The sequence below is a fragment of the Cyprinus carpio genome, chromosome B3 (assembly GCF_018340385.1).
Source record: "Cyprinus carpio isolate SPL01 chromosome B3, ASM1834038v1, whole genome shotgun sequence".
Lineage (NCBI taxonomy): Eukaryota > Metazoa > Chordata > Actinopteri > Cypriniformes > Cyprinidae > Cyprinus > Cyprinus carpio.
In genome coordinates this window covers 25,973,530-26,000,063 of record NC_056599.1, presented here as the reverse complement: position 1 = coordinate 26,000,063, position 26,534 = coordinate 25,973,530, and the positions used below count along the sequence as shown (strand labels likewise).

At 36.2% G+C, this 26,534-nt stretch overlaps 1 protein-coding gene across 1 annotated transcript; it reads left to right on the top strand.

Moving 5' to 3' along the window:
• The first annotated feature begins 645 nt into the window (after nucleotides 1–645).
• On the top strand, nucleotides 646–25,651 carry LOC109057370 (ATP-citrate synthase). Its single transcript, XM_042720450.1, has 28 exons — nucleotides 646–827; nucleotides 5,085–5,263; nucleotides 6,535–6,657; nucleotides 7,449–7,511; nucleotides 8,949–9,139; nucleotides 10,638–10,717; nucleotides 11,538–11,668; nucleotides 12,483–12,601; nucleotides 14,203–14,339; nucleotides 15,080–15,141; nucleotides 15,262–15,379; nucleotides 15,478–15,632; nucleotides 15,934–16,027; nucleotides 17,444–17,585; nucleotides 17,773–17,941; nucleotides 18,061–18,165; nucleotides 19,473–19,669; nucleotides 19,772–19,853; nucleotides 19,928–20,038; nucleotides 20,164–20,291; nucleotides 20,369–20,462; nucleotides 20,562–20,716; nucleotides 23,316–23,466; nucleotides 23,552–23,695; nucleotides 23,812–23,925; nucleotides 24,505–24,587; nucleotides 24,986–25,062; nucleotides 25,179–25,651. Exons 2-28 carry the CDS (start codon nucleotides 5,105–5,107, stop codon nucleotides 25,271–25,273), a joined length of 3,279 nt encoding a protein of 1,092 aa, XP_042576384.1. The 5' UTR covers nucleotides 646–827; nucleotides 5,085–5,104; the 3' UTR covers nucleotides 25,274–25,651.
• Nucleotides 25,652–26,534: the final 883 nt, after the last annotated feature.

Genomic DNA, 26,534 nt, shown 5'->3' with positions numbered 1-26,534 from the left:
ACCCTGGAGCACAAAACCAGTCATAAGTAACACGGGTATATTTAGAAACAATACACTGTATGGGTCAAAATTATCGAGTTTTCTTTTATGCCAAAAAATCATGTTCCATGAAGATATTTAGTAAATTCCCTACCGTTAATATATCAAAAACCTTATTTTTGATTAGTAATGTGCATTGCTAAGGATAATTTGGACAATTTTAAAGGCGATTTACTCAATATTTAGATATTTTTGCACCCCCATATTCCAGATTTTCAAATAGTTGTATCTCAGCCAGATATTGTCCTACCCTAACAAATACACATACATGATTTATTCAGCTTTCAAATGATGTATAAATCTAAATTTTGATAAATTGACCCTTATGACTGGTTTTGTGGTCCAGGGTCACAAATGATTGTGACAATTAATTTTAGAAATCGCCACTTCCAAAACTCAGCCCACATTGCCTCATTTTCCGTCCTTAATGGGGTTCATTCGAGGCGCGTTGCTAAACGCGCGCTGACGCAGCCTGATTGGCTGGACGAGGCAGAAACGCTGGTCCGATGAGTTATTCACTGTTCGAGTGGGCGTGGCCTCGCATCACAGTGGATGGCGAGAGCCAATCAGAGACCGAAGAGATCAGCCAAGGCCATCGTCAGATGTCTGCGTAGAGAAAACAGGAAAAGCTGAGCGCATAGCGAGGAAGGGAGCAGCCACGCTCTCTGTCTGGAAGAAAAAGTGTCTCCTGCGACCGTATCTCGCCTGTCAACTCTCTCAGACAGACTCAGTGCGCTAGCAACTCCCTGAAAGGGCATAACCTGCTGTCATTAAGAGTACATAGACCGGTAAGTGGCTCAAAACCTCAGCGTGCTAGTAAATACAAACAGTGGGTATTGAAAACAGTCTCTCATTTGCAAGTAACGTACAGCGAAATATAAGACACAGAGAGTATAAAGCGTACAGTGACACAGCTCTTTTTGCTCAAAACACTGACTGTATAGATCAGGGTGAGGACCTCTAGCGCAGCTTAACTATATTTGTTGTAATTTTGATGGTGAATGTCAGTCATGAGAGACCCGTACAGAGACAGGTTCTGCTGGTCTGTGATTTAAATGAATGAATGAATGGCTTCGTTAACACCGTTCACGTACACGGAAGTGTACTGCGTGCTGTGTTCTTCAGAAACAAAACAAAACAGAACACGCAAGAAGCATTAAAACTAATGAATTAAATTCAGCTCATTTCCTTTAGTTAATTAGAGTCTAGACTGGAGACGAGATGTTTGTCATGAATGGCAGGCCGTTTAAACGTATTCCTTAACTTTCTAGTGTTTATTTTATTTGACTAATAGTTTTTTTTGTATGTAATTAAATTGTGACCAGTATAATTTTTTGCTTTTACACGTTGCTATAAATTAAATGTGGCACTTGCACACACTGCTACTATTTTCATTAGTGAGAGAAGCTATTCAGTTAGTCACCAGTGTACTGTATATTGCAGTTGTGACTAATCACTTAGCTACATGTGCATTACTTGTACTTATTCTCTTGCTACAAGTCACCATCACAGTAATATCAATTAACTGTTCCATTGTTATAGTTACTAATAGCAAAGGGATTAGCATTTGTGTTTTGTAAATAATTACTAGTGACACTGAAAGTCAATCATGTTTTGGATGAAGCATTATATAAGCTTGTGCTTAAATAATGAAGATCCATCCATGCATTAGATCAAAGAGATCAGTGAGGATAGAAATAAGATTATCATAAACACTGCAGTTTGGTCTTTGGCGTTATTCAGATGTAACAGTTCTAATACACCTTTGAATCAGATAAATGTGTTGGGTTAGGAGTGTAATAATAAGATCAATGTCTTTACTGTCAAACCCCCTGCTCCTCCTCGCATACCTCCGATGTGATGAATGATACTGCTGCTGTTTTGTGAGCGAGCAAAACGCAGTTATAAATCAGTTGCATCACTACTAGTGTCACGCACAAGTCCTTAACCAGCTGTGCAGTGCAGAATGAGCGTGTGTGCATGCAACTGGCCAGCACTTACTGAAAAGTACAGCAGTATTACCATCACCGTACCATTGTGAATGGGGTCAGATCAGGTCACTGGTAATTCTGTGTGCACTAGGATCAATACTAATAAAACCCTCTGGAGCACTATCGGTATTACAGGAAAGTACATGACACGTCCATTAATGTAACTGAGACTATCTACTCAATCTAGAGATACACGGCTAGTTTTTTCTCTTTGCTTATACATCTTACAATAATTTACCATTTTAACCTTTGTTTCTTGTCAGTAGTTATTGTTACTATCCCAAAACAGTAAGAAGTTATTATGGTATCTTTGTCAGTCAGTGTAAGCTGTCAGAATTCTAGTGTAATTTCTTGTTTTGATCAAATTGGTTAATGGATAGTTACTGCCGCTTTAGTGGTGAAACAGTGTTTCTGTATGGTGTTTTTCTTCATGCAGTGGTCACAGTAGGAAATTTTGTAAGAGATGTGAATCAGTAGACCTCAAGGCTAGTCGTTAAAAACAATTTGTGTACACTATTTTCACTTAGATATTGGTAAATTTCACAAATAATTGCAAATAACACATTGAATTAAACCTGCAATTTTTAATTTAGAGTGTACTCCAAAAATACACACTCCTTTATTTTTTATTTACTTTGAAAAAGTTTTGACAGTGTATGAGCATTTTAAAGACCAATTTTAGGGTGTGAATTATGGATCCTTTTTTTGTTTGTTTGTTTTTTTGACCAAATTGGTGTTGATTTCACAAGTTGTATGGGTTTTCTCTGGTAATGTGCTTAACTTATTTTACATCACTGGTCTGTGAGTGCAGTTTGGCCAGTGCGATCACTTCCTGCTAGCCGATGTTTGCGTTGATGCTGGATGTCAAACCCTGATGTACACTAATACAGCATTGTGTGTGTTAAGATGTTGTGTTTTTGTTTTTCTGTCTTTTTATCAGAACAATGCTAAATACAGAAGTCTTTGAATGCAATGTTTTCTTTTCACTCTGTGCATGTACAGCACTCTAGTGAGTAGGGTGGGTGATGTGCAGGGAGGGCGCGGGGGTGGTGCGCTCCTCTCTCTCTTCATTAGTAAATTGCCGGGTCAAGGACTGGACTGTCTTCTACAGTAATTGAACACTCTGTGCTCCTCGTCACATGTGTCTGCATTAATTCTTATTGCAGAAGAGGAGTGAGACCATTTTCAAGGTGCATAAGGAAGATTAAATGGTATTCTTAATTTGTATTACTTAGTAATTTTATCCACAAATCAATAACGTTTCTCAGGCCTTTTTTGGGATGTTTACAGAAGGCAGTGATTTAAAATTTTAATGTTTAACAGTTTTATAGATGTTTTTAAAATGGAAATCTGGAGAAAAAAAAAATTAGGATTTTTAGCAACATTCTTAATCTAATGTTGTGTTTTAAAGTAGTTTAATCCACTTGCCATAAAAATATAGCCATTGTTGCTGATATGAATGAATGAATTAATTAATTTTTAGGATGTTAATTTTTGTTAATTTTTTTTTTTTTTAAATGTTACAGCCTACACTACTGAAACATTTGGAGCCAGTAGGACTTTTTTTTTTCCATTTCTTTTCTTCTTTTGAAAACTTCTTCAGAACTTTTTTTGAAAGAACAGTTTCTAGTGTCACATGATCAAATAGAAATCATTCTAATATGCTGATTTGCTGCTCAAGAAACATTTCTTATTACTATCAATGTTGAAAACATTTGTGCTGCTTAATATTTTTTGTGGAAAACGTGATCAATTTTTGTAAGGATTCTTTGATGAATAGAACATTTATTTGAAATGTGCATCATCATTATTATTGTCATTTTTGATTTATTGAAAGTGGTCTTGTTAAATAAAAGTAGTAATTTCTTTTTAACAACAACAAAAACAACGAAAAATAAATAAATCTTTTGAATGGTAGTGTATTTTGGTTCTTCATGTTGTCTGTGTTGTTTCAGCCTACACACAGTATGGTGTTGAATACAGATTGAGATAGTTGGTTCTTGTCATTCTCTGCCAACTGGTTTATCTTGTCTTTTTTAAACAAAGACGGGTTATGTGGACCCCACTGACAGCTTGTCACTCTCGTTCCACTGCACGTCCCGCCAGGGTTCAGACAGGCGGCGGTGATGTCATCTGAATGCGACCTCAGCCTGCCAGTCACAAATGCACTCATGTATGAGAGTTTTCCACTGAGTCACTGTTGATGGAGAGAATGGAAATAATAACTTCAAGCTCAAATTGGTTTACTAAGATTTGGTGAAATTGGTTGTAAAAACAGTGTCTGTACCTCATACTGTACTGTCTGTCTGGATGGGTTTTCTTTAGGTTTAAGAGAGCTCAGCTGATTCTTGCTGTTCATAACTGATTGCCCTTCTATCATGTGTTAGTCAGACTGCAATTGGATGTTGCTCTCATGCACAGCACGAAGTCCAGGGCTAATCAAATCAGAATGAGCATCAAGCCTATTTTTAGCTGCCTTTCCTGATTCAGGGTTAAGGGAGAGAGAGAGCGAGAGAGAGAGAAACCAGCAGATAAACAAAGAGAAATGTAATATAGCGAGAGAAAATGCATGGAAAATTGTGGTTTCTGCAAAATATTTGTTTCCGTGTCTTCAGCATGCTATTTAAATGTAAGCACTGTGTAATTTAAATGTTTATCAGGGGTGTTAGTTTCACTCATCCATTTAACTTCCTGGTCCGTTTCCTGGTTAATGCAGAATGGATGAAGTAACTTGGCTTCATGTATTTATTTTATGTATTGTACAATAAATAGATACTAAAAACTTTAGACCCTTTTATACTTTTTTTTTTTTTTCTTGTGCAAAGGTCAGTAACTTGTAAATCTATCTTCTATTGTATGGCCTTTTGAACCACGATAACAAAATGTGTCACAAAAAAAGTATTATTTATTAACTATTTTTAATTAATTTATTTTATGTATCTATGTATGTATTTTATATAGCCTTATTTATTTATTTAGTCTTTAGTCATTTTAATAGGTGCTGTTTATTTATTGCTCTCAAGTGACTGTCTGATGTTTAATGTTTCTCTGCAGTGCTTTAGTCATCGAGCACCATGTCAGCCAAAGCCATCTCTGAGCAGACGGGGAAAGAACTTCTTTACAAGCACATTTGCACTACAGCCGCTGTACAGAACCGCTTTCGTTATGCTAACGTGACGGCAGAAACCGACTGGGAGCGACTGGTTCAGGATCACCCCTGGCTACTGACGGAGGTAAGACAGCTGCTGGAAATAATGGATCTGGGGTCACATCTTGGCTTGAGGTGAAACTTCAGCACAGTGACCAAAGATGACTTGTGCCTATGAGGTCAATAATAAAAAAATAGTGCAGGTGGAATTAGTCTTCGACACAGTTACAAACTCTGTTGCAATGTGGACATTGGTATCACTTGGTTTAATCTCTATACAATGATTTAGTCTACTTGTTTGCCACAATAATCGGAAGTCTTTGAATTTTCATGGGGGTTATTAATGTTTTTTTTTATTATTTATTATGTATATTTTTTTATGTGTTTATTACTTTTTATACATTCTGTATATTATGAATTTACAAAAAATATTCTTCAAATAAAGTTACATTTAATCATATTTATAAAATAGTTCCTAAAATATAAACAATCAGTATCAAATGTAAAAAAACATTATTGCATTACATAAATACAAATACAGTGTACTGTATGCATAGGTTTTAAATTGAGTTTGTGATAATGTTTGTCATTATTAGCAGAATAGTTTCTCTGAATGATTCGTGAATAATCCAATAAAAGCACCGTTTTACTACTACCAGCGGTTTCAACCAGTTAGATTTATAAGGGCGAGTCTGCTGAGGGGTAAATGAGTGAAAGAAGTGGTATAGAGAGATACTGAGGATGTTGGAGGGAGAGGGTGGTGTTCATTAGTATGCTGCATGAATAGCACATCAATTAATGGAGCTAAAGTGAGTGTAGCAGAATTTCTCAAATGACAGTACAGCGACAGTTTCTGCTGAAAAAGCACTCTTAATCACCTTTATGGAGGAGCCAGAGGGTATAATGATATTAGATATGACTCATGTCTCTGTCTGTCCCCTCCCTTTATCTTTAGACAGTGACTGAGACCGTTATATAGAGATCGGCTTAATTAGGAAATCATAACATGTCTTTTGATCATCCTCCTGCCTACTGTTTGTGTTTCTAAAAATGAATAAGGAAGTGCAGTTTTATATAACACACAGTGGACTCCAAAAGCCTGAGACCATGTTCATTTAAACTTTTTGAGGTTTTTACCATTTTAAAACAAAGAAAAGTTGAAATGAAAATTCAGACCATTCCAGATCTCGTAGTCTGTTTCAAACAAGTCATTTTTAACCTTGGTTCTTGACAAAACTGCTTAAACTCCCATTATTTTTCATTCGTTGTTGTTTTTGCAATAGTACAATGCTTAACATTATAAATTATAATCGATATGAGTTTGATTGTTTTGGTGTTTTTCATGTTTCTGTCCAGCGGTTGGTTGTTAAGCCAGATCAGCTGATCAAGCGCAGAGGAAAGCTGGGACTGGTGGGTGTGAACCTGGATCTGGAGGGTGTGAAGGAATGGCTCAAACCCCGCCTTATGAAGGACACAATGGTAATGTTCGCTTTAGTTTCACTGGCATTATCCCTTTGGAAATGTGTACATTGCATTTGCTGTGTGCACATTTTCTGTTCTGCATGTTTGCAGTTTATGTAACCCAATATATTAAATGTCATGCCCCTGCATACAACATTGCCTGAGGGCCAGAAACATACTGCTGAGAAAAAGACAGACATTACTCTTTTCTTCTTATAATATTTTTGTGTTTTGTTGTCCCATGCTGCACATATTTATTGTAGGTTATTTCTGCGAGGTCTCTCTCTCTTTCGTCTGCTAGGCTGGCCATAGTTTCTGTGCGCTCTCCCACTTTCAAAGGAGTGTTTCATTGTTTTCTCACCTTGTCATTTCTTTATTTTTCACTCTCTCTCTCTTTGAAGTGTCACCTCGCCTTCCTCTTTCTTACTAGCTTATTTATATCAACTGGCCTTTTGGTCTGCTGTTTTGACTGCAGCACAAATGAGATTTTGTGTGTGTGTGTGTGCGCGTGCATGTGTGCGTGCGTGTTTGGCTTGCAGCTCTGCTTGTCAAATCGTTCAGTTTTCTCAGCGAGTCCCTGAACACTGAGGTCCAGTCACTGGTGCTCAACACAAGCCTTTAGACTGTATGAACACTTCTCTACCTCCTCCTTTCCATCTCTGGCCTCCTTTTCTTCTGCCTCTTACACAATTCCCTTTTCATTGTGTTTTTCATTAGGAGAAGCTTTTAGATTCAGACTGACGGTTAACTCTTATGGAAAGCCTTATACAAACATAATCTTTTTCAATGAACATCTCTCTGTCTCTCAGGTGGGGAAGGCTAAAGGCATCCTCAAAAACTTCCTGATTGAGCCTTTTGTAGCCCACAAACAGGTGAGCCCGTTCAATAAATGTAATCTACTGTGTACATGAATGACATGGCTTATTTGTGGTTTATAATAATAATAATAATAATAATAATAAAAGCTGCAGTATTATTATTATTATTATTATTATTATTATTATTATTATATATTATAAGCTGCAATTAAATAATTGGATCTAACATACATTTTATTATATTTCATTATTTTCTAATTGGAATTATTATTATTATTATTATTATTATTATTATTAATATTAATAATAGAGTAAAATAATATATTAAATAATATATGCAGAATTATTGTTTAATTAATGATAATAATAATTCTACAGCTATTGTTGTTGTTGTTGTTATAATAATTATTATTATTATCTATATATTACTCCAATAAACAAGTAAAATAATATAGTATATTCAAAATTTGTTAGATGCAGAATTATTTTTCAATAAGTTTATATAATAATATTATTATTATTATTATTATTACTATTATTATTAATATTATTAAATTATTCCAATAAATGAGTAAAATAATATAGTATTATATAAAATTGTTAGATGCAGAATTTTTGTTAAATTATTAATAATAATAATAATAATAATAATAGCAATAATTCTATAGCTATTATTATTATTATTATTATTAACAATTTTGTTGATAATGTATTTTTTTGTAGTAGAAGTTGTAATGTTTAAATGTTGTAAAATGATTATGATAATGTATGTTAATGGATTACTACTAGGGTTGTGACTATGAGGAAATTTTCCCACCAGTTAATCAACGTGTGACAACACCGGTAATACCGGTACCACCGTGAGTGGGGTGGGGGGTAGTTCCCCCTCTTTTCCTCGCTTCCCTTTTTTTTTTTAAATAGCTTGTAAAATTTCATTTTCAAATTAGCGGAAATTCGGCGTCAAGCAGTTGTTTGTTTTTAGTTTGTTTGAGTTTTCCCTCTTTCTTCTCTTTACTTCGCTTTTAAATGGTTTAAAAGCACTGTGCGCATTTTACTTTCACTTTTAAATTAGTGGCAATTTGGCGTCAATTGCTTGAATTCAATTCAAGCAACAAAATCCAATGTGGAACAAAATTAATAAAAATACACCATGCTATATGCCTAATATAAAATAACAAATAACTTACACAAAGTTTAGGTACACAAATCTCTTGTCAGCTTCTCCTCATGCGACTGTCGGCACGCTGCATTGAGCAGCCACATAGTGTCTGTTCTCTAACTGAACTAAATTATTTTTATTACTATAAAAAATCAAAAACGACGGTGGGGGCGGTGTCACAGTGGACAAGTGACGTAACCGGTGTTGCGGCTTCACACCGGTAAAACCGTCCACACCGTCTATTGCAGCAACCCTAATTACTATCCGAGACATTGCTTGTGCAAAAACGAGGAAGGGAGATGTAACATTGCTGAATTGTGACTTTCCCTCAGGAGGAGGAGTTTTACGTCTGTATCTATGCCACACGTGAAGGAGATTACATGCTCTTCCATCATGAAGGAGGTGTGGATGTAGGAGACGTGGACTCTAAAGCCCTGAAGCTCCTGGTGGGAGTGGATGAGAAGATCAGTGCGGACACACTCAAGAGTCAGCTCCTCACACACGCCCCTGCAGAGAAGAAAGAGTGAGTCAGACAATCAAAACAAACAAACAAATATTACATGTTGTTAAATAGTACACTCCTCTATAGTTTTTGTATAGTTTATTTAGCCTTTTTGTGTTGTTCTGAGGTGATTGCACTTCTTTATGCCGGTCTGCAAATGTCTTTTCTGTCAGTTGTTCATCAGAATCAAGATTTAAAATCTGTATAGAAACTCGCTTTTTATGCTACATGCTGATTCAACTTCGTTTGCCATATAAAGACATCTCTAGGGGAAATATAGCCATAATTTAACTGCGCCCCTTGAGGGTCACTTCTGCATCTCCGTACGTAAGATGCTGCAGGCAGTTCTTGTTCTTGCTACATATCAAGACAGGATAACAGTGAGCAAAAAAATGAGACCGATGGAGAGTAAGGGAGGACAAACAAGCAAACGAGGTGCTCTCAGCTGTGCCACCAGTAGTTGAGGGCACTTTAATCCATTACACAAATGAAATCTTTCCCCGTTCCCCGTCTCCTCTCACCCCCCAGTATTATTCAGTTCACGTCTATAAACCCGGTCTGTCTTTTTGATGGCACACATACACTGATACCTTGTTCTGCCTGGTCTCACCGTCTTGGCTAACACTGAGACTGATGAGGAGACGGGTTTGGCTGCATTGGCCAGCATCCACACCTCTATTTCTATTCATCCATCTCTTTTATTCTTCCTCTCCCTCTCTTATTCCCAGTCAGACACGTATGCACACAGACGTTTTTATGAAGATTACAGCTTGAAAAACAACATGCAACTCCCTCTCACAAATATTCTGGCATAAAAGATATTTTTTCCCTTCCTAGATCTCCTTTTGTCATCTTTCAGTGTATTTACTGATTTACTGTCATCCCAAGAGTTCTCCCCCTTCCTCCAGTGATTCAGTCTCCCTGGCATTTCTCGTGTATAATTTGTGTTCTCCGGACTATGGACATCACAGTTTTTGTTGTTTGTTTTATGTGCTGGATGACGGATGATTCTCTCACTTTCTCCTCCCTCACGTTTTCCCTCATTACCGCAAACACCAGCTGTTCCGGCTCACACCAGTAACCAGTTCTGTCGTTTAATCCCGTGTCATTACTGTTCATTACAGTCAGTACTGAAAAAAATGTTTTTAATCTTTTTTTTTTTTCCTTTTGATACTCTTTTTTTTTTTTTTTTTTTTTTTTTTATAGTTTTGGCATGGATCATCAGTGATGTTACAAAATATGTCTATTTCACTGTGCTTTCGATATAAATAATAAATGCAGCCTCTTTGAACTTAAAGTCTTTCCAAAACATTTAAAAAAAAAAAGTCTTATGAACCCCAGGCCTTTAAACACTTGTGTATCTAAACATCTTTTAAACAAGTGTGAAGTCAGGGATGAGATGAAACTAAACTACTTCATTTTTGTCCGTTTATCACATTCATAATATTTAATGTAACAATAATATTCTGTTAACAGAATATTACATAAAGATGTTTTTTTTTTTTTTTAATTTCTGCAGGATGTTGACTAGTTTCCTGGTGGGATTGTTTAACCTGTATGAAGACTTGTACTTTACGTACTTGGAGATCAACCCTCTTGGTAAGTCACAAAAGCAGCCCATCCCACCTCGGCTGATTATAGATGACGTCAACTGTGCACTTCTGATTCAGTTCTTCCCAGTGTCTTGGCACTGCTGATTTACTCTGGGGAGACCAAAGACAAACCACTTCCAGTTATTTACAAGGCAGTAAAAGTTCTACTTGCTCATTACTTTTAGATGACAGAACAAATCTTATTTTGACACTATTTGCTTATTTTCCTTCATAATTGAAGGTTGATCTGTGCTCAAACTCGGTATCAAAATAACATCATAGAATGTTTTGAGGAAAGATTTAATTTGAGAAAACTAAGGCTAATTAATTAACATGGATGCTGTTTGATGGTGACTGGGGATGTTTCATAGGGCACTAATTAATAATCCCTATGTGCCCTACGGCATGTTACTGTTTCTAACTTCCTTTGATGTTCCTGTTTGTGTTTTTGTTAATATAAATCTAATTTTTATCATTTCACGTGTTCTCAGTCTGTTAGAAAATACACTCTGTCTGCATGAGTTTCTCATAGTATTTCACTTTAAAAAAAAATCAACAACAACACAAAACCGCATAGTCATCCAGTGGAATGCATGACTCAAGAATCATATACTGTATGCCAATAAGAATCAGAATGTTGAAGCACTTGAAACATCATGTGTACCTCAACATTTCCACAGCACAACCCAAAGCATTTAGTAACTGTGAGATTTAAATAAAGGATTCAGTGGAAATGTACATTTCATTATCGCCCTAAGGCAGGCAAAAAATGCAAAGTGACAGAAGTTGAAACTGGGATGAACAAACGCTCTCTTTCTCTCTGTCAGTGGTCACTAAGGATGGAGTGTATGTGCTGGACATGGCTGCTAAAATCGATGCCACAGCCGATTACTTGTGTAAAGCCAAGTGGGGTGATGTGGAGTTTCCCCCTCCCTTCGGCAGAGAGGCCTATCCTGAGGTAACAATAAAAATCACATACAGATGTGTATTTTGTTGGATAATATTGTATGTTTTCAGTGATACAGTGACAGATGACATCTAAGTATTAACAAGGAACAGGAAGGAACTCCCTGCCTTTATCACTGTTTTGTTGATTCATCAGAGGACACTTGTGGTTCTGTTTCTGCTGCGTTTGCTTACTTTTACTTCTTCTAAAGAATATGATTTAATAATAAATTAGAGGCAGTCTTTCATAAATCATTCATTCACCAAACACAGACACCGTTACAGTGATAAGTCATGTAGAGAGAGAGAGTGATGTGTCTTCTGCGCTGCGTCATTGCTGGCAGTATGTTTTTAGGACAGAAGGCTGGTTTAATTGGTAACACACACACAGATACACTAGCTGTTTTAACAGACTGGAATAAAATCAGAGTTGGTGTATTAATAAATAACCTATGGTACACTCTTTTGCCTTCTGTCAGATGTGCTGCTGTAATTGGTTGTTGGTCCAGGGTTGGACAGGGAGGAGTGTTGGCTTCATTAAATATTTGGTCAACACACAGTCCACAAGCCATTTTATGATGTTTCCATTTACGGTGTCTGCACACCAGAAGCTAATGAGTTTCTGCTTCGTTTATATGAATTGTATTCCTCTTATGATGGCATTTTACTAGTAGATCAGTAGATTTGTTTTTATTTACCATGTCATTTGAACCAAACCTAGCTTTATTGGAAATAAAAAATATTTGTTTAGACATCAAACAGCAGATTTTGTCTTAAGCCACTGATGTGAGGTACAGTACACAAACCTTTTCATAACATTCCTGTAGGAGGCATACATAGCGGATCTAGATGCGAAGAGTGGCGCCAGCCTCAAACTGACTCTCCTGAACCCCCGCGGACGGATCTGGACTATGGTGGCAGGGGGCGGAGCTTCTGTCGTCTACAGGTACCTGTCACTCACGAGTTAGTCTAGCTTACATATGATGTATGAATGTTAACTCTCAGTGTTAACTGTTTAAAGGGATAGTTCACCTAGAAATAAAAATTACCCCATGATTTACTCTCCCTCAAGCCATACTAGGTATATATGACTTTCTTCTTTCAGACAAATACAATCTGAGTTATATTTAAAAAATTCCCAGGCTCTTCCAAGCTTTAGAATGGCAGTGACGAAAAAGTGCATCCATCCATCAAAAAAAAATAGCATCCAGAATCATAAAAAGTGCTCCCCCACGGCACCAGAAGCAAAGTTAATAAACCAAGTCTCCTCTTGGCTTATATTGAAATCCTCTGAAACGTTTTTTTTTCGTTTGATTTGTGCTTTTAATTCGTGAGTGTTATTTTGTTTTGCTATCTCTCGTCAGCGCTTCCACATTCGTCACTAATCACCTCTGATTCAGTACTACTAATCAGATGACGCTCCCATCTGAACACGTGAACAAAATATAGTTTACAGATTCTTTAAGTTTTAAATATGGATATAAAAACGAAACGATTCACTTCAGAAGGTCATTTCTTAATATAACTCTGATTGCATTTGAATTTTAATGATGTATGAATGTACTTTTTTGGGCTTTAAAATCTCGGCTCCCATTTAATGCAATTATAAAGCTTGGTAGAACCAGGATATTTCTTAATATAACTCTGATTGCATTTGTCTGAAAGAAGAAAGTCACATATACCTAGGATGGCTTAAAGGTGAGTAAATCATGGGGTAATGTTCATTTTTGTTGTAATTTTAAATTTACAGGGATATTTCATCCACAAATAAAAGATTCAGTTATTTATGCACCCTCATGTCATTCCAAATCTGTAGGACTTTATTTCTTCTGCAGAACACAGAAGATACTTTGAAATGTTTCAACGGTTTTTATCCAGACAGTGAAAGTCAGTGGGGTCCAAAGCAACACTGGACCTCATTGACTTTCATTGTTTGGACAAAAACACTAAGACATTGTTCAAAAGATCTTTGTGCTCCACAGAAAGAAAGAAAGTCCTCCAGATTTGTAACAACGTGAGGGTGAGTCATTTCTAAATGAAATCCTAACTCTTAAGAGTAGCTTGTAATATGGAATTCATAGTAAGAGACAGTTTGAAGGAAGATGCTGGTGTAATGAGCAGAACTCTTGTGCTTCGTGAACTAAGAGATGAAGCAGATACCTGTAAGAGCCAGACTCCGAGCTAAATGACATTACCCATCCAAGCTTGATAACAGTTATCTAGAGGTTTATCTTTCACTGCTGCATCTGTCCTTCTCCCTGATGGAGGGAGGAGATGGAGCGAGAGAAAGCATTGTGAGACTAATTAGGATGTGTATGTGCTGTCCTCTTGAGAGTTGAGCAGAGGATCAAGAAACCAAATGGTTTCCTATTTAATGCCCGTAAACAAAGACAAATAAAACGGATGCTAGATTTACTGGATGATACTGACTTGCTCTATTTCCTGTATTTCCTAATGTTGGGATATCATTAGGATTTCAGTCAGAAATATTCCTGAAATAAGAGCAAATAGTTTAACATACAGTATTGTATTTTTCCTCACTCATAGTGACACAATCTGTGATCTGGGCGGAGTCAATGAGCTGGCCAATTACGGAGAGTATTCAGGTGCTCCGAGTGAGCAACAAACATACGACTATGCCAAGACCATCCTTTCCCTCATGACCCGTGAGAAGCACCCCGATGGTACGTCCACCACAGTCGTAAAGTCCAACTTTCTTTATTAGTCTTTCACATAAAATGATTTTGAAGTGTGTTTTTTTTTTTGTTTTTTTTTAAATGTGTAAAATCTTTTACACTTCATCACGAAATACTAGTGGAAAATAATTTAATAAATAATAAGTTGTTCATTTTTGGTTTGTCCCAGACCCAGATTTTTTTTATACTGTCTTTATATAAGAAATGTATATTACATTTCTATTTATATAGAAATATTTCTGATTTGTTATTAAAATAATATTAATAATAATACTAATTATTATTATTATTATTATCATCATTATTATTATATTATTAAGAAGTATTTATTAGCATCAATACTGTTGTGATTACCAAACAATTTTAATTCAGAAACTTTTTTTTTTTAATTTAAAGTTACTAGATTGGTAGCTAACTTTTGTTGACAATCTCAAGTCTTAACCCTTTTTTCAACAAGAAAGTGAAAGAGATCATGACTATAATGTACTGTAGGATGATTTTTGATGTGCTGTGTGTGGTAATATCTACTGATGGCTTAATCAAGGCCATGATCATATTCCATGGCACGTGATAAATGTTACCTGAAACTTACCTGAACGAGTCTGCATGCTGAAGTTGTTGATTTGAAAACTTAAAATAGGCAGAAGTGCCCCTAAGTGAAGAATCACTGCTCTATGTATATAGTGTCTGCGGTATCTAATGTGTCACTGTTCTTTTCTGTTGTGTAGGTAAAGTCCTGATCATTGGAGGCAGCATTGCCAACTTCACTAACGTAGCGGCAACATTCAAGGTTAGATCATAGAGTCCCTCATCTTGTGCATGTGGACTTGTGCCATCTATCTGCATTAGCACAGGTCAGTGTTTTGTAACACACACTTTGTGTTTGTTTGGCTGTTTTGTATGTAATCAGGGTATCGTCAGAGCTATCAAAGATTACCAGAACCCTCTGAAAGAGCATGAGGTCACTATATTTGTGCGTCGTGGCGGCCCAAACTACCAGGAAGGTTTAAGAGTGATGGGGGAAGTTGGTGAGTTTGTGCATGTGCACATTTGTAAGTGTAAATAAAGTCAAAGCTTCGAGACTTGATCTCATGTTCATGTCTTTTGTTTCTGTGTGTGTGTGCAGGAAAGACCACTGGTATCCCCATTCATGTTTTTGGCACTGAAACCCACATGACTGCCATTGTTGGAATGGCACTAGGTCATCGTCCAATCGCCACACAGCCTCGTGTTGCCGCCCACACCGCTAACTTCCTTCTCAACACTAGCGGTGGTACCACAGTGAGTGTGTGTCTGTGTATGTGTGTGTGTGTGTGTCTGTCTGTGTCTGTGTATGTGTGTGTGTGTGTGTGTGTGTGTGTGTGTGTGTCTTACTTTAAGTGTGCTTGCATTAAAAACCTCTCAGAGCCTCAAGCATGCCATTAGATGATCCAGGGCTTTCAGTGAAGAGTAGTTTCTTATTGTTGAGTCTTTCTCCACTGCTTTTAGAGATCTCGTCTTAATGTGCTGCTCGTACTGGACTGTAAGTGTCACTATAAAGACTGAAAACATTTCTTACTACTGCTCTCTCTCTTGCTCCCAGACTCCCGCCTCCTCCAGATCGGCCTCTTTCTCTGAGGTCAAAACTGTAGCAGAAAACTCATCAGCTCAAAAGACTTGTGCTGGACATCCTCCAGGTTGGTGCAAATGGGATCACACTCCCGCAAGCAGACAATAATCACAGTAACAGAATAGATTTATGGTAGGCTGGTGCGCCTCCTACAGGCCCATCAGTCATTGACACAAAGATAATACAGGGTGCCCACACATCTTTTTCCTGAACATGTCCTGGATAGGATTTGTAAATTGACTAAAATGTCTGGGTTTTTGGCGTTGTTTTCCTACTCTTTTCGTTCTTGCTGCAAGTGACCAAATAGCAGTTTGATCAATAGCATGCAGGCATTGTACATAATCGACCAATTATGGCATGAGAGAAGGTGGAATCTACAGAAAATGCTCAAAGCAATGCAAATACATATGCATAAAAGGTATGAGGACTGTAGAGAGCATGTCAATGGGAACACAAAGCCAAAACCTGGACACTATACACCTTTTTCAACGTGGAAGTAGTAAGCCTATGGGCAAGACTTCCGGTTCATTAGCTGCTATAATGAAATAATGAGAGGAATAACTATGTGCAGTAAACGGTAAAAATGTGTGCACTACAAACCAGGGTGTTTATAGTTAAGATAATGCATTAAAATAATATCAAGCATCAAAACAGCTAAAAATAGCTGGACGCAGATGTGACCGGAAGCTAGACCCATAAAAATTACAAATGGCCACGCCCATTTTTACAGGAAGAAAAAGGTGGATAGGCATGCCAGGGCATGTTGGGGAAACATATGGTCATGGTCACTTTGTAAATACCCCTGTATTAATGTGACATTGCATGGAAACCGTGGCATATTACTAAACATTAAACTATTTATTGAATATATTGTTTTTTTTCGCAGTGTGTTCTGTTAATTTCTACAACTAATTTCTATATTTTACAATTGAGTCCAGTGGCTTCTGATTTTTAAAATATGGATGGCACAATCCTTCAAGTGAGGCTTATAAATAGTAAAGTATCAGGGCTTTAAAAGGCTCTGTCCTCTGTTGAATTAAGTTTTCAGCCCTGTTTAGATTAATTCAGTATTATAAAGCCTATTATGCATATATTCTGTGTTCTGCATAAATGGTATTTTCTCATAACATTTAGTTGATAACAAGAAATGCAAAAATTTGAGGTAACACTATTCTATGGTGTTCTTGTTACACAAGTTACATGTACTTACTATTATAATAACAACAGATTATGCATAATTACATGCAAGTAACCCTAAGACTAACACTAATCCTAACTCTAACCATATAGTAAGTACAAGTAGCTAACTAATATTACTCGGTGCTCAAACATATAATTATATTGTAACAAGGACACCCTAAAATAAAGTGTAACCAAATTTGGTTAATGACAATGTACTAAAAGCATTGCTTTCATGAATATATTTTCCCTCCTTTCCTCCATCTGTTGTTTCTCTTTGTCCTTCTCTCTTTAACCTCTGTAGCCAAAAGCACCACTCTGTTCAGTGACCACACCAAGGCTATAGTGTGGGGGATGCAGACGCGTGCAGTGCAGGGCATGCTGGACTTCGATTATGTGTGCTCTCGTCAGGAGCCGTCAGTAGCAGCCATGGTTTACCCCTTCACGTGAGTCTTATCTTACATTTAAAACTTTAGTATGGGACAGTTGTCATTATAGAGTGATGTCTAGGGAAGGGAACTTTTGAATTGAATTTACTTCTGTGGTATTAATCTCAGTTTTCCCTAGATTGACTGTCCCTACATCACACATATGCATATTTAATCCTAAAACACATTATTCTATTCTAATCAGTGGAGACCATAAGCAGAAGTTTTATTGGGGTCATAAGGAGATCCTGCTGCCGGTCTATAAGAACATGGCCGATGCAATGAAGAAACATCCAGAAGTAGATGTGCTCATCAGTTTTGCCTCCCTGCGCTCTGCCTACGACAGCACCATAGAGACCATGCAGTACGCACAGGTCTGAGATCAGCATCTGCTCACTCTATACGACTCTAAAGTGCTGTGAACCATTCCTGAAATGTTTACAAATCAATGTTGTCTGATTGTTCATCTGTTCATGTGTTTTTTTATATGCAGATCCGCACTATAGCGATCATAGCTGAGGGGATTCCAGAGGCTTTGACTCGCAAGATCATCAAAATGGCAGAGGAGAAGGGAGTCACTATCATTGGTCCTGCAACGGTATGACTCCAAACTGCCTTTCTGTTGGATAACTGTATATGCAGCTGTGTGTGTATGCTTGGAGGACAAATTGTTTGGAATATTGGTAGGTTTGTGTGCCCTCTAAATGCCAATGAAACAAATAAAACAATTATTATACAAAATAATCAAATATTATATTTATTTAATATTATTGTATTATATGAATATAATATCCATATTCATATTAATCATATAATATATTAATAATATATTAATTCATTAAATAACTAATAATGTTAAATTCTACTTTATATACATTGGAGAATTAAAAAAAACTATTAATTCTACAGTGCATATAAAATTATTATTATTATTATTATTATTATTACTATTAGCATTTGTTATATAAAACTTTATTACTATTACTATTAGCACTTTGTTATATAAAACTAAAAATAGATTTTATGTTTAATTGAACAATGCTTGAAACTTGGTATTATGAGCACTTCCTGAGTCTTTGCCTCGTTAAGATGAATTGCTTGATGTATTCCCAATTGTCCCAATTCCCAAGTCGCTTTGGATAAAAGTATCTGCTAAATGAATACAATTATATTTATATAATAAAATATATTATATTAATATTGTATAAATTAAATCCCTTGAAATGCTAAATATTAATCATGAAATACCTCAAAATTATTAATATTAATCATTAAATACCTAAAAATTTTATATTGTACTATATATATGTGTGCCTATCTATCACACTATCTATCTATCTATCTACTACACATATATAGGATAATAAAACGTATATTCTACAGTGCATATAAATATATATATATATACACATAAATATATATCAGAGAAAAAAAAAACTTAATTCTACAGTGCATAAAAATATTATTTATTATTACTATTAATATATGTTATATTAAACTAAAAATTTATTTTATGAAAAATTCATCATGTATGACATTAGAATTAGAAATTATCATTTTCAATAATAATAATAATAAATATTACATTATTTTGTCTTATTAGTTATTTAATAATATCTTATAATAATAGTTATTATTAAATATGTATTTATTAACTGTATACATTTTAGAATAAAAATACAGAATTAAATTATTTTTTATTAGTTATAAAATGCATGTAAAATTATACTTATGATTAAATGTTGTCATATATATATATATATATATAATATAAAAATAAGATTTATTTGAATTCATAATTCTATAATTTGATATTATTAATTAATTAATTTTGTCTGTGGTGTGTGTGTGTGTGTGTGTGTGTGTGTGTGTGTGTGTGTGTGTGTGTGTGTGCATGTGATGTAGGTCGGCGGTATTAAACCAGGCTGTTTTAAGATCGGTAATACGGGTGGGATGCTGGATAACATCCTGGCATCTAAGCTGTACAGGCCGGGCAGTGTGGCCTACGTCTCCCGCTCTGGTGGAATGTCCAACGAGCTCAATAACATCATCTCACGCACTACAGACGGAGTTTATGAAGGGGTTGCCATCGGAGGAGACAGGTGTGTGTTCAAGTCAATGTCTCTTTAATACTGCATATGGTTTGATGCATTGTAAACAATTTGTGTGCGAGTTTAAACCTGTGGGGTATGTCCTTCCTGCAGGTATCCAGGCTCTGTGTTCATGGATCACGTTTGGAGGTATCAGGACACACCCGGAGTCAAAATGATTGTTGTGCTCGGAGAGGTGAGTGAGCCATTTGTGACGTTTACAGTCACTATAAAATACATTGCACTCATGGGTCTTCTCTTTGCTCATAGATTGGAGGAAATGAAGAGTACAGGATATGCAAAGGCATTAAAGAAGGCAGGATCACCAAACCTGTGGTCTGCTGGTGCATAGGAACCTGCGCCACCCTGTTCTCATCTGAGGTGCACAAGCGGTTGCATTGCTTATAATGTGTCCAAAAGACTTATTTAAGCAACTAATATGAGTTTAACTTATTTCAAATGCTAATAGCTGAATTAATTGATTGTATCCTGCTTTTTGTGTTTAGGTCCAGTTTGGCCACGCTGGAGCTTGTGCTAACCAGGAGTCGGAGACTGCAGTGGCTAAGAACAAAGCTCTGGAAGAGGCAGGAGCCTTTGTGCCCAAGAGCTTCGATGAGCTGGGAGACGTCATCAAGTATGTTGTCTTTGTGTACCTGTGAATAAAACATCTTAACCTGGCCATTAGTAACTACATATTTGTGTATCCTGTAGAACTGTGTATGATAATCTAGTAGCCAAGGGTGTGATTGTGCCTGCTAAAGAGCTTCCTCCACCCACAGTGCCGATGGATTACTCTTGGGCACGAGTGAGTATGAACTACATACGTTTTGAAGACAAATACTCACAAGAGTATTTCTGGTATGTCTGGTGGTTAAGCATCATCTCTTTTGTTGTCTCTCTGAAGGAGTTGGGTCTGATCCGTAAACCGGCGTCCTTCATGACGAGTATCTGTGATGAGAGAGGACAGGAGCTCATTTATGCAGGCATGCCCATTACTGAGGTCTTTAAGTCTGAGATCGGGCTGGGCGGCACCCTCGGCCTGCTCTGGTTCCAGAGGAGGTACGTGTCACTGTTTGTTTAGTAGTAGTAGTAGTAAATGGTAATACTGTACTAATACTGTACTATATATATATATATATATATATATATATATAATCACATTAAAAGTGCAATAACAATTGATGAATTCAAAACTAGTGTATTGCCCACTTTTTCATTTCAAAGTACTACAATAACAAAAAAACAACAACAACAATTTTGCAAACACTTTAAACAAATAAGGACCCAACTCATCACAGCACTACACTTTTAAACATTAGCAGGTTAGAGTGGGTAGAGATTCGTGTGTGTGGGATGCGGGTGAATAAGGGTGTACTCACACTAGGAAGTGTGTGGGATGCGGGTGAATAAGGGTGTACTCACACTAGGAAATTTTAACTGTGCCCGAGCATGTTTGACCCCCAAAGCCCGGTTCGTTTGACTAGTGTGATCACTTCGTGCTGCACTCGGTTGGACGAGGTGGGCCAGAGCGCAGTTCAGTTATATATAGATCACTGTGCAGCATTGTGTGAACATTTCTGAGTGGCAAAAGTGATAGATCTGTAAAGCAATATATTGTAAGAGGGCCGTGTGTTATCGCGTCCAGAACGACATAAAGTAATGAACCACAAAGTTAATAAAACAACGCACCACTGTGCTGAGAGCGAGAGCACAAGAGCCACTTATGAAGTCGTGATTACGAGCACGTTGCATTTTTTTCTTTTCTGTTAAAAAATAACAGTGGACAGTGGTTTGTGAATGTCGATGCTTAGCCTAAATAATTTTATCGGGAGCGTTAATGTGTGCACTGCTGGAGTCTTAGGCCCACCCCAAATGCTCTCATAAGCCAATACACACAACAAAATCCATTACTAATAAAAAAAATTATTTATGAAAAATAACGTGATTAAAATATTTAAACACAGTTAAAGGGATAGTTCACCCAGAAATGAAAATTCTGTCATTAATTAATCACCCTCATGTCATTCCAAACCCATAAGACCTCCATTCATCTTCGGAACACAAATAAAGATATTTTAAATCAAATATCACACCGATCCTCCCATAGACAGAAAGCAAACTAACAAACACTACACCAAGAAACACAGAAAAAAAAACAGATAAATAAAATAATCCACGTGACATCAGGGGTTCAGCCGTAACGTAGAAGACTTATCCGTGTAATGCAGCTGACACAGAACAGCAAACGCTGTTTGAGTTCAGTGGATACTATCCAAAATGGTGCTAGGGAGACACGGAGGAGACGAATTGTTGAATAAAGTCGTTATTTTTTTCTTTTGCGCACAAAAAGTATTCTCTTGGCTTTGTAGTATTACGGTTGAACCACTGGTGTCACATCAATTATTTTACCGATCTCCTTGCTACGTTTCTGGACGTTGATTGTGTAAGGACCCTTGCTGTCTATGGTTGGATCAAAGAGCTCACAGATTCCATCAAAAATACAAGATATTGGGGCAAAAATACTCCTGTATGAGATTTGTCTCGTATGATAAGCGATATCACACAAGTGCTGATTTTGTCCCGAATATCGCAAGTTTAAATGTGATTTTATACAACAGTTCTGTATGTAAGTTATCTTGTTAAAATATTAAATAAAGATATAGATTAAATTATTTAAATATTGTCTGTGTTTGTTCAGTTTTGCCAACAAGCCATGGCAAAATTGTTGAGCGTCTCTGAGCAACACAGAGGTGCTTAGTTTCTGAATGAATCGCATTTTGAACGAATCAGGTGAATCAATGATTCAAAGACCCAATCATTCGTTTGCTTCATTCCTGAATGAATCAGCCATTTGAACAAATCGAATGAATTAATGACTCATAAAGACAGTTACTGCCACCTGCTGGCAGTTTTAGGGTATTATTTCATAAAAAAAAAATAAAGGGGGGGGGTGGATTTAAAGGGATAGTTCACCCAAATAATATAAATTGTCATCATTTACTCAAACCTGAATGACTTGCATTCTTTTATGCAACATAAAAGAAGGTATTTTGAAGACTGTTGGTAACAAAGCTGTTTTGGTTACCAATGACTTCCACTGCATGAATGCAAAAAATCTGAGATGATTCTCAAATTATCTTCTTTTATGTTCCATAGTTTATGTTAGGCTGTTGTACTGTAGCCTAAACGTTTGTGTAATACATTGTATGTTGAATCAAATAAAAATATTTCTTTCTAAAGCTACTATTTGTAATGTCTACTTAATACGTTCTCATTTAACACAAAAATGGCTTTAAATAATCTTTTGGGGGTATTTTCACAGCCAAATGTAACTTGTGATTAATTAATCGACACATGTAATTAATTATATGTAACATTGTAATCGACTGATAGCTCTAATTTTATTATTATTCATATTACTGATTGTAATAATTAAATATAAAGAAATAATTTTAAAAATGCTAATATATAAAGATTTTATTTAATATATGATTTTATAAGTTATGCTGTTATCAAGTATGAGATTGGGGTGGGAGGCACCCTCGACTGCTCGGGCTCCAGAGGATGCCTTTCTCTCTGTGTTTTGAAAAGTGCTGCTGTTTTGTTTTACCTATATTATTCAGTCTTTTATAATTTTCACATAATTCACGTGTTTCAGGCTTCCGCGCTATGCTTGTCAGTTCATCGAGATGTGTCTGATGGTGACGGCGGATCACGGCCCTGCTGTTTCTGGAGCTCATAACACCATAGTGTGTGCGCGTGCTGGCAAAGACCTGATCTCCAGCCTGACCTCAGGACTGCTCACCATCGTACGAAAACTACAGACTTTCCCACAGTTCAGTCTGAGTAGCACCAGAAGAGCAGCGTTTCATCACTGGCTCTGTTTGTGTTTAGGGGGACCGTTTTGGAGGCGCCCTGGATGCAGCTGCTAAGCAGTTCAGCAAGGCGTTCGACAGCGGCATGCTGCCGATGGAGTTTGTCAACAAAATGAAGAAAGATGGCAAACTCATTATGGGCATCGGACACAGGGTGAAATCGGTGAGTACAAAAACACACAAAAATCTAAAGTCTTCAAAAACGTGTTAAATATTGTAATTTCACACTGCTTCTCACACATTGTTCTGCTGGCTTTACTGATGAATTAACTTTTTCAGATCAATAATCCCGACATGCGGGTACAGATCCTCAAAGACTTTGTGAAGCAGCACTTCCCTGCCACTCAGCTGCTGGACTATGCTCTGGAGGTGGAGAAGATCACCACCTCAAAGGTACAAACACTTGCCTGTGTCTTGGATCCCATTCAAATTTCTGAATGCATTGATTCCTATTGAAACGACTATTGATTTCCTCCATGAAAATTCGCCATACAACCGTAAATGTGACTGCAGCTTCAAAAGGAAACTAAGAGAAACAGAACAGTGAGACAGATATGTGTTTGCTAAAAGCAACAGCTATGAATAAATGTCAATGAATACATTTAGATAATCTTAATTTAATGTAGTGAACACTGTTTGTGGCAAGATGAAAATTCAAGTATATGGGCTTTTTTTGGTAACGCTTTAGTGTAGGGCCAATTATCATTATCAACTACTTGCTTAATAGCATGACTATTAACATATTGGCTGTTTATTAGTACTTATAAGAGACATATTCTGCATTATCATATTCTACATCCCTATTCTAAACTCAACAACTACCTTACTAACTATAATTAAGCAGAAGATTAAGTGTTTTTTGATGCAAAAGTTGTAGTTAATGGCGAGAATTGAACATTAAAATATAGTCATCTTTTCTTTTCCTTTTTTTTTTTCTTTTTTTTTATCTGATAAAATGTTTCTCTTTATCAGAAACCAAACCTTATCCTGAATGTTGATGGTTTCATTGGAGTGGCATTTGTGGACCTGCTGAGAAACTGTGGCGGCTTTACTCGGTAGGTAAAACTGAAGAAGAAGATGTGTAAAGGATAGTGTTATTACTTATATTTATTTATTTTAATTAAATATATAATTTATATTAATAAATATCATTGTATTTTTATATTTTGAATCAGTGTTTATTTTTATATTTTATATTATTCTTTTAATTATATATATATATATATCTCTCTCTTAAAACTTAAAATTATTTCAGTTACCTGCCAAGACAATATCTCATGTTTTTTTTCCTGTCTAATATTAATATTTTACTTCATTTCAGTTTTATTTCAATTAATGAAAATTATTTTCTATAGTTAACAACCAAAAACACTGGCAAAGTTGAGTGTTCACGTAAATGGTAGCAAAAATAACACTGATCTCTCAAACACTTGTCTTTCTTTCTGTTGTGCAGCGATGAGGCGGATGAGTTTGTGGAGATTGGAGCACTGAATGGGATCTTTGTGTTGGGACGCAGCATGGGATTCATAGGTGTGTATGTGTGTGAGAGAGAGAGAGAGAGAGAGAGAGAGAGAGAGAGAGATCTATATCTGACGTGTCTGTTATGAAATAATGTTATTTAAACAACCTTCTCTCTTTTTATGCAGGTCATTATCTGGACCAGAAGCGGCTGAAGCAGGGTTTGTACCGCCATCCTTGGGATGATATTTCTTATGTACTTCCAGAACACATGACCATGTAATGACAGAATCCAGATCTCACTGAACCTGTGAGCTATGGAAGCAAGAGAGGTTTTGTGTGTTTGTATATGCACTCCCTAAATGTGAGTGTTTGTGTGTGTTATGTTTTTTTCTTTTCTCCCTGTTTTAGTGTTTGTGATCTTGTGTAAAGTGAGGGTTTACTCTTCTGCTATGAATTGTAATTATAACCTGTCAATAACCTAAATTCCTGTATTGATTGTGTTGCAAAGTCATTTGAAAACTGTGAAAACATCCTAAAACATTCTATATTTCTGTAGTAAACATCTCATGTATATCCAAAACGCATAAATCTGCTTGTCATGTCGGTGTGCTTACAGAAGGGAAATTAGATTAGAAACTAAAAGCCTGGTTGCTGGAAACTTCTCAGTGTCATTTTTCAAATAGCCGTGACTGTAAACTGAACTTTTGAAGAAGCACTTAAAGAATGTAATTTTCAGACTAATCTGACCTGTTAGCTATTTGAGTTGTATCTTGTCAGTAGTGACATCTATAATTGAGACAGTGCAATAATCCACTGCACATAACAGCAAGCAATATAGCTTTGTGTGTTTATAAGTCTTAATCGTCTTAAATGTCAGATCAACTAATTTGCAGGAAAAAAAGAAAGTTGCTATTTTTATCAACTAATACATACAGATCAAACAAGTATTTTGGCCACCGATGTTATTTTGTAAATGTGCAGCGTGCCATACATTTCACAATGTTTACAGTCCATCTGCCAGTCCAGCTTTATGAAGAACAGATGACGAAGTTCAGTGTCTGATATTTGCTTATATTATCTGGTTAAAAATAAAATTCATTATAGAAAGGAAATCTTTTTTATTCAATTCATGCTTAGCTGTGATGACCATTAAACTGGATTCTGGTTTAAAGCAGATTCTGTGCGCGCGCGCGTGAGAATAATTACTCTAAACGTTGGCGATTAAATGGTGTCATTAAAGAATTGCTCACTAGATGGCAGTGTGCTAACGCACAAATGCCGAAGCTCAGGCTTTGGAGAAAGGATCCACAATTTTTCCAGATCTCCGGTGCTCATTGAAATACCAGAAAAACACAATGGAAATTGTACAGGTAAATAATACTGGATGTATTTATTTATAAGTATTACCTATATCTTGTTGAAATGTAACCATGAAACATTAATACAATTACATTTTTTACATTTTTTTCATTATTTTATTATAAAACAATAAAATCATTGATTTTTTTATTTTTTATTTCAGCATGTACTGATACAAAACT